We start from the raw sequence: 9315 nt of genomic DNA on the forward strand, positions 1-9315 counted from the left end.
GATAAACTCGTTTTGTTGTGGTGATGGTAAATGCTCTCTGCTGCTGTTGGTATGTCTCCTTCACAAGGTTACTAATCCCTTCTAATTTCATTAACGGTGACCTCTGAGTAAGGATTATATTAAATATCTTCCTGCTTTGTCACAGCACCAAAACAGTATTATTATAACTCACTGTATCTACCTCCATGAATGTCCAACCAGTTCACAGTTAAAGTGCATGCTGCCAGTATAACTCAAGATTTAACCAAGACAATGATTTCTAGGTAAAACTGCAAATGAGATTGAATTGGATTGTTATCAAAATGACAGCATTGATTAGCAGCATTAATCTTTTTGTGTTACAAAGACAGCTTTCAGTGTGCTGGCTGTTTGGAAAGTAAATGAGAAACACTATTCACACATAGTGTCACTGTGAATGAAAGTATAATGCAAACTGTCGATATGCTGTATCATAACTAAGAAAATAGTGATCAAATATTGTGCATGTCTGACAGCATGGTAAACCTCTGAAAATATTCCAAATACAGCAGACGGTAACATTGATTTAGATTTTTATTTTTTTTCTAGTTGGGATTTCTTTTACAGGGTTTCAACATAACAGTGTGTATATCAAATTACAGTGTTCCTTCTCCCTCTCCAAAGAGGCAGCATGTTGAACGCTATATACTTTATGTAACACACCCCTTGCTCAAAAAACCCCCACATAATTCTCCCTTTAAAAGCTGCCCCAAGAGCAACGGTAAAATAATCCTTAACTATGTCCAAGAGAACATTTCCCTTGATGTTGTCCTTTTTATTTGTAAATGTGTTGTTTTGAATTTAGTCTGTGCCATTAACTGTACATACGTTTAATGTTGCTCTGCTAATAACTTAATAAGATGTATGTATATAGATATTGTATAAACAGTTAGAGCACAGCTAAAGCTGAATGTCATCGTTACCCTGCATCCTCTTTACAACTGCGCATGCGCTCATTCAGTACTGGCACTCCCGTCCAGCAGGGGGCGCTGCCTGCTGTTGCTGAAGGTGGAAAGCACAGCCAACTAAACTTCTGCATGTGACATTGACATCAACGGAGGGTAACATCGTTTTGCTTTTCTCTAACTCCGTTTTCTTTTAGTGGTCTTATTTTCGTAAAAGATAAATATGTCTGTAATTTCTGTGTTTGTGCGCCAGGAAACAGTGGCGCATGTTTAGCTAAATTTTCAGTGCGGTAATAAAAGCTCCTCCTCAAGTTAACGTTAGCATAGCCTAGCCTGGGCTGAGCGTTATCTGTGGAGACTGTGGCATCACTGACTAACCCACGAAACGTCATTCATTGTGTCCACGCAGCACCATGAGGCTGACCACTCTCCTGTCAATGGCAGTCAGGGTTGTTATACCCAAGGACTACCGGTACGGCACCAACAGACCGTGGACTATGGCTGCTAAAAGGTTGAATCCAGCGGGGAAGAGGAGGAGAAAGGTGTTCGTGGAGCCTGTGGCACCGGAAGACTGGACTGTCGTCAAAGGAGACAGGGTGAGAAACAAAGCTGCATCTTTTATTAAATATGCATAGTGATTAAAATAGAAGGCGTGGATGAATATTAGATGTTTGCTTTCATATTTGTCAACACGTTGACAGTGTTGTTCTAAAACGGTCTGCACCAACTTGTTAAATAATGATGTCCTAACATTAATATAACTGTTTTGGTAGTATTTACCAGCCACTTGTACTTAGAGAAAGTGTATTTTTCTTACTGTCCTTTAAATAAAGCTGTATTACTTGTAGGGGTGGGTCAAATTATCGATTTGGTTATATATCGTCATATTTCCTTGTGCAATACTGGGGCAGAAGTTACCTGGCTGAAGGAGAGGCAGTTAACAGCGGGATACTGGCAGAGAAAGCTGCGTTAACAGATGCCCCATCCACGTTCAATACATAGAATTTATACACCTTACTATGTTGTGAATAAATCCTGCACTTTTCACTTTTCTCATACGTTTTGTTTAGAACTGCAACTAATGATTATTTTCATAATCAATTAACCTGTCGATTATTTTCTCAATTAATCGTTTGGTCCATAAAATATCAGAAGACCTTAAAAAATGTTGAGTGGTGTTCATCAAACCTGGAAATTATGATGTTCTTAAATGTCTTGTTTTGTCCACAAACCAAAATGATTCACTTTTAATGATTTCTTTGTTATCCAGAGCAAAGAAATTAAGAATATACTCACATTGAAGAAGCTTAAACAATCGGAAATCTTGTTTTAATCATGAAAAAAGCTTTGAACCAATTTATCGATGATCAAAATAGTTGTCGATTAATTTAGTAATCGATAAATAATCAATTCATTGATTAATTGTTTCAGCTCTAGTTTTGTTTTCATGATATTATTAATATCTTGGACCATTTATCACGTATCGTATCATGTCGTGAGATACCTGTGATTCCCACCCTTAAGTACTTGACTTATAAGCAAATGTCCATTATATTCAAACCATAGTCACATTAGTTTACACAGTGCTGATGAAGCCTATGAGCTCCACACGACTCTGTTCGTTCTGTGCACTCCTTGTTGAGAGAGCGAAGGTAGCAAGTGTAGTAATACCCACATACAATCTGATAATTGTTTCCCACCGATTGTGATAAGGCTGATGATGGTACTAGTATTGTATCTACAGTCAATTATGCATAGCCACAGCTGTGGTAATATCGGACAACATAAAGTTAAGTGTGTTTGTTTGTTTGTTTGTTTGTTTGTTTGTTTTTCAGGTAGAGATTCTTGCAGGGAAGGACAAAGGGAAGCAGGGAAAAGTGATCCAAGTCTTCAGACACAGAAACTGGGTTATCCTGGAGGGACTTAACATTGTAAGGAGGACATTTTTCTCTCAAACGTTGAGTTTTTTTTACTTGGACATCGCCCATGTCTAATGTTCTGTCAGTTTCTGATCAATGTACTCTTGTCTAATTAGAAGGTTAGATACAGTTTTTGATACATTATTCAGTCTATGTTTTTTTGTTCTCTCTACACAAATTACTGATGCTTCTACATCCATATGAAGGAGCTCACATAGATGTCGTTGACACATTTTCATGATCCTTAATTTTAATTACATGTATAAAACCTTATCCTTTATGTATTTCTTTTAGCTCCACTAGATGGAGCCACATGTCTGTGGCCATGGTTGTTAGGGCGCCAGGTTGCCACTGCTAAATTGGAGAACTGTTCCACTTATGTTCTGTATGTTAGCATTACAGGTTCTTGGGACGAACTTCAGATTATCGTGGGACCTACATTGCCAGTGAGTCTCCCCTTCTGCTGAGCGATATCGCCCTCATTGACCCCTCCGACAGGTATGATAGTAATGCACAATTACAGGTCTTGATATTGTGCAGCCAACATTAGCAATAGCTAGAGAGCTAGACAGTCTTATCATTGTTCTCTGCAGCCCCTAAGTGCTGTTGGCTTGTGCTGTAGTTGTAGCTGTGATTAAATTATTATGTTATTAAAAATCCAGGCCAACAATAAAACACAGTTTACATGTTAAAGAGTTTTGCATAACATCACTGTGTGCATCTGTGTTGATGTATGTTTGATTCTCTACATTACCTTTAAAACAGTCCAGTGTTAAGATAAATGCACCTGATGTTTGATATCTCAACGGACCACATACTGACGTTGATCTTCCAGGAAACCCACTGAAGTCGAGTGGAGATATACAGAAGAGGGGGAGAGAGTCAGAGTATCGGTCAGGACAAGTCGAATCATTCCTAAGCCTCTCGTGGAGCGAAAAGACAGCATTGTGCCAGAGCAGTGGAAAGGTGTGTGCCATATGTGTGTTTTGATTAGACGGTTATTATTCTTACAGTGCAGTTTATTATGTGTATATGCAACAGTCAGCACATTAAACCATCTGTGTTTTTTTTTATTTAGTTTTTTCCCACCCTGTGCAGACCTACTTTCCAAAAATAGACTTCAGAGTGAGAGTTTTTGTGGGAAAAATATTATGAAGAACTTTTTCTTCCAACAACACATCATTTATGTTACTTATTGTGTCACATTCCTTTATTTTGACACGGCATAGAAGATACAAAATTGTTTTTACTTTTCATGATTTGTTCTGTTTTTAATTTGAGTTGTTTCCCCGCTCTATCCTCACAGATGGTCCCAAAGACACCAGTCCTTCAGACACTTTAGAAAAGACTTATGTACCATCTCTGAAAACACTGGAGGAAGAAGTCATGGAGAAGCTGGGTATTCAGGAGAACAGACGGCAAAGAACCTCATTCTGGTACTGAGCAGAGAAACACTCTGTCCCCTCATTGAATCACAGAGTTTTCACAACATCACCGAAGATACCTTGTGTCAGCGAAAGTCGTGCTGAAGGACATTGTGTCAGGGTGGCATGAGTTAGACTTTTGGACAGTAAAATACTGGTGCAACACACAAAGTGTTGAGGAAACAGGTTTGTGAAAATGCTCAGAGGTGAAACAGATGCAAACAAAGCTGACGACAAATGTGTAACTTAAATGTTTCTGAAAGTTGTGTCTTTACAATATAATAAATACGTGTCACGTGAACCAATCATCCTACAGGTTTGTAGACATGTGGAGATACTTGGGGAATAACAAGCAAGAGCAGTGGCAAACCTCCCTTCCACAGTGTTAATGCACTCAAAATCTGATCATTTTTTCCCTGGAACTTAACCTGTATCCCCAGAAAATATAATCTAAAAATGTATTTTACTTACTGTGGTATGATGTCCAAAATCAGACAAACGGGACCAAACACAAAATGTGAACATTATCACTAAATCAAAAGCAATTATATTAAAGTGGAAAGTTGAAATGCAGCCAAACATTGTGCTACCAGATCCATGCAAATTTGTCAGTAATAATTATTGAGCTGCTGTGAAATGGTAGTATACAAGGAGTATGTGAGGATAACATGGACAAGTTGGATAATATAGCAAACATCTGGAGAACATCAGTGAATTGTGGTTGACTCTAATGTTCATGAACCAAAAAGAGAAGCTTCTGTCCCTGGGAGAGTGGATTACTTTGAAATGTTAAGTATTGTTTTAGAATACTGTAATACACGTACACACAGACCATAGGACAGCAAACTTATATGGTTTGTATTAGCAGGGATAAGAATGGCAATGGTTGCAGTCTGTTTGAATCATTCATGAGGCTGAAAACACTGATTATTATTGTAAGAAACCCAGACTGAAAATCATTCGACAAATGAATCGTGTTTCCAACATGTCTGGGAAACAGTGAGCAGCAGCAAACGTCAGAGAGGGAGACTATACAGAAGGGATTGTTTCAACAAAGTTCTCATTGACCTCATCTGACTTTATACACTGGCACTTAGTCGCGTATTCCTGTGATCCTTAACTGGTTTTCACTGGGTTTCAAATATGAGCTCAGCGCTTATTTGAGGAAAAAGGCTTAATATGGACAAAGGAAATGGGAAATGAATATACATTTAGTAGGATTGAATATGTGTGATACAAAGTTATGATCCTGCAAGCAGCAACGGGGTGGCAGTAGCTCATGACAGTAAAGTCAATATAAAAGATTATGATAAAGAGTAGCACAATGTTGGTTAATGTAAACATAAATCATTTGGTCATCATCAGTCAAGCCATTAGAGCTGAATGTCACACAAGCCTGTTCTTTTAGAAAAAATATGCACTCTTTTACAGAGTATGTAGACAAATAAATACAATCTAAACCAGAAATTACTCCTGGTAATGTGAAAAAACATTGAGACTAAAATGTTATTAACATATAAGAACCCAAGATTGGTGACTAAACTATATTTGGAAGATGGGATTCTACTGGAGGATTTGGATTAATTGGAGCCTCAGTATTTCCTAAATTTCCGGCTTTTGCCCTGATTAAATAGGTTTTTTTACTCGGTACAGCAAATCTCACTTCAAAAAAGCCACCGCAGCCTTAAATATCTACTTCATCTTCATCTTTTTAAAGCTCATTCTGTGCAGCTGTACTTTTATCAATGATATGTGATGGAGGCAGCCTGTGAGGTATATGAAGTCTCTTTTTCCTTGCTGGTTAACCACGAGTATTGATTTACATCACGTCTTAGGTTAACTCCAGATTTCCAGCTGCAGAAGCAACTACCCTCATTTCCAGACACTGACACAGAAAAAAATGATGTGTCACAATATAATTGAGTCAAAAATGCACAGTGGCTCTCCATACCCTAATTTCTGGTCAGCGCAGTAGCATCATGCAGAAAGCATGGCAGGCCGCTGGTTTGGTTGGTGAGCGGAGCAGCTTTCCCACACTCGCCTGTCCTCTGCCAGTTTGCCACTCTTCATCCAAAAGGGGCGAAAAAGCAGCCAGTCAGCGGAAACAGGCTTTTGAGGTTTTTACTTTTATAGGAGGAAAATGATTCAGAGGCTGTTCATCTTTCCTGTCGATGCCTGAATGTCGTATGGACTTCACTTCAGGATTTATTTCCAGGTGAAGTGTGATGCTGGGCGAAATGGAACCTGTGTGTCGCCTCATTTGTCCTCATTTGTTTTTTCCTTTCACACACAAAAAGCACAGAATTTATAGCCGTCTCAACGTGTGTGCAAGGTAGGCTAGGTTTTAAACACGTCTGCTTTGTGGCGAGTTGACAGTAATTGTGGTGAAGCCATTAAACGGGACCACTGAACATGACTCAAGCAGAATTAAGACTGCATAAAAATAAAGTGCAGGCTGTGCTCTGTGTTTTAGCTGAGTCACACTACGTGTCTCAGCCACGTGAACTAATGAATCCCACCTGGTGGTGTTGGCTGCACGTGTGAGTCACCTCAGCTCACAAAAGTGATATTGTTGAATTGTTGCACAAACATTCAAAAACATGATACCTGATGATAAGTGGCAAGTGTCATGTTCTCTGTGCACAAACGGAAGGATCTGTGATCCGTCAAATGTCTCCAGAGCATTTAAAGACACTTTAAACAAAATGTTCGGCGTTGCTCTCGTCTCAGTAAATGATCTAAGCTCAGCTACAATATAATGATAGTCCCTAATTATAGGCTGGTTGTTTGATGGCTGCTGGAAAATGTAACGTTAGCTTGTATGAAGGTCTGAGGCACGGCCTCCAAGCATGTTTTACTGTGTTTGGTCTAATTTAGTTGGCTCCCAACTGTTTTCTTATATAGACCTCAGTATGCTGCATTTACAAGCTTAAAGGGACGAAACACTGCCCTGACTTATTCTACTAGGCTTTAATGTATTCACCCAAACATTTCTGTTATCTTATGTTATAACATTGACATATAAATACATAGATGCCTCATGATCAGCAGCATCGGACATCATATTGTCTCTTCAAGGATAATGTACACGCTGCATCGTCAGTGAGGCTTTTATTCTTGAATTGGTGTGAAATGGTGTGAAAGTCAATCTTAAAATGTTTTATGAGAATACTGAACATGAAATTACAATTGTTTTCATGAAGATTAACTTGAAGGTACTTTCATATTTTTATAACTCGAAATCATATAGTAGTGAACAGCAGAATATATACAGTAGGCTATTGGGGATTTTCTGGATGTTGTTTGCTTTGGTCACAGCTGTATTGGGATTTTTGTTATTTGCCCATAGTTTTGTCCAGTGCATTATTTCGGCCCATCTCCGTGGGTTTTTTTTGTATTAAACAAGAACAATATTTATCATAAGTGTTTTGTCACTAATGTTAAGTCATATTCACCGACTCCTTACCACATTTATGTCCAGGAGGAACAGCATAACCCTAACCCTAATCATTGTTGGAAATGTTAAAGATAATCTAAATATACAAGTTAGCATAATGTGTAAGAAGTTTCAAGTTTTAGGATTATGTTATGTGTGCACATACACATACACATACACATACACACACTACACACACACACAAACACAAGTTATCCATATTAGTATGCTGACCAACCAAATCATTATTCCTAACTTTAACCACAACCAGGTCATGTCAAATCATAACCATAACCTAACCAGAATTCACACCTTGCTTCTCACCTCAACTAGGGCCACTTCCTCATTAGGACAGGAAGTTGGACCCACACAAAGGTCCTCAATAGGCAATGTTGTAATATAACAAAGTACAAATACTTCATTACTGTACTTAAGTACAAAATTCACGTATCTGTACTTTACTTTGTTATTTACTTGCAAATTTTACTCTACAACATTTCCTCTAACTATCTCTGTTACTTGTTACTACTACAAATACAATCAGAAGAAGACGAGTTGGTATTGTCTGTATTTATATAGAGCTTTTCTAGTCTGGAGGAGCTGCTTGATTGACACGTCTTTCATACCCATTCACAAGCTGCAGCATGAGGTTAAGTGTCTTGCTCAGGGACACATAGACTAGGAGAGCCAGGAATTGAACCCACAACTCACCCTACCACACTGAGCCACCGTGGCTCAATCCTAACTCGTCACTTTCTTAATACTTTTACTTCTAAAAAACTGAAGTACGTTTTATATCAGAAAATTACTTTTGATATTTTGATACTTTTAAATTTCAAAGACTTTTACTTATGTAATATTATAAAAAGTGACTTCGACTTCTACCAAAGTCATTTTCCGGATACTTGTACTCAAGTATCTCTTTAAAGTACTTTATACAAGAGGTAGCAAAACTTTACACACACACACACACACACACTGTACTTGTGTACTCAGTGACCTAATGCAGACCTGGACCTAACCCCAGTCTAAACCTAATTCTAATTCTAAGTCTGAAACAAATGCACCCACTTTGTATGGTCTATAATTCAAACTGGTCCTCACACAGATAAAAGTACAAGTACAGACACAGAGACATGGCACATAAATTATACACATTTACTATCTAAGTGTGACAGTTTAACCACAATGTCCATTCTGAAGCTGTTCCGCTGCCTTTCGTCGTAAAACACATCGTCTTCAGCAGCTGGAGTCTAGTTTTGTCTAGTCATTATGGAAATTTGGATGTTCAAATTTCCATGTTTTCATCCTGTGCATGTTAATGTCTTGTTGGACCCCAGTGAGACGACATCGGTTTGACTAAACAGGAGCAATTGGACATAATTGCAGGTTCATGTCTTGAGCATTTGTGAGTCTGTTGCTTTAAAGATAGCAGAGTGACATGATGGAGTCTTTAGAGGGAGGAACTTTGAAGACAAATGGCAGCAGGGAGGATGACGTCTTACAGTGAGCGAAACTGCTGACTGATTCAATCACCATAGCTGCATGACGCTGGACCGGAAAACACACGTCTGATCTCTGTCGACTTTGACGTTTCCTTCTCAGACAGTGCT

General features: G+C 38.5%; 1 protein-coding gene across 1 annotated transcript; it reads left to right on the top strand.

The window, feature by feature from the left end:
* Positions 1–991: 991 nt before the first annotated feature.
* Positions 992–4567, top strand: mrpl24 (mitochondrial ribosomal protein L24). Its single transcript, XM_058618401.1, has 6 exons — positions 992–1079; positions 1333–1519; positions 2759–2854; positions 3237–3340; positions 3678–3808; positions 4149–4567. The coding sequence occupies exons 2-6, from the start codon at positions 1337–1339 to the stop codon at positions 4283–4285; spliced, it is 651 nt and encodes a 216-aa protein (XP_058474384.1). The 5' UTR covers positions 992–1079; positions 1333–1336; the 3' UTR covers positions 4286–4567.
* Positions 4568–9315: the final 4748 nt, after the last annotated feature.

This window comes from Solea solea, chromosome 20, assembly GCF_958295425.1.
Source record: "Solea solea chromosome 20, fSolSol10.1, whole genome shotgun sequence".
In the NCBI taxonomy this organism is placed as follows: Eukaryota; Metazoa; Chordata; class Actinopteri; order Pleuronectiformes; family Soleidae; genus Solea; species Solea solea.

Coding starts and splice junctions, on each gene's coding strand:
- mrpl24 (XM_058618401.1), top strand. CDS start 1,337: ATGAGGCTGACCACTCTCCTGTCAATGGCAGTCAGGGTTGTTATACCC. Junction 1,520..2,758: donor CTGTCGTCAAAGGAGACAGG/GTGAGAAACAAA, acceptor TTTGTTTTTCAG/GTAGAGATTCTTGCAGGGAA. Junction 2,855..3,236: donor TCCTGGAGGGACTTAACATT/GTAAGGAGGACA, acceptor TCTGTATGTTAG/CATTACAGGTTCTTGGGACG.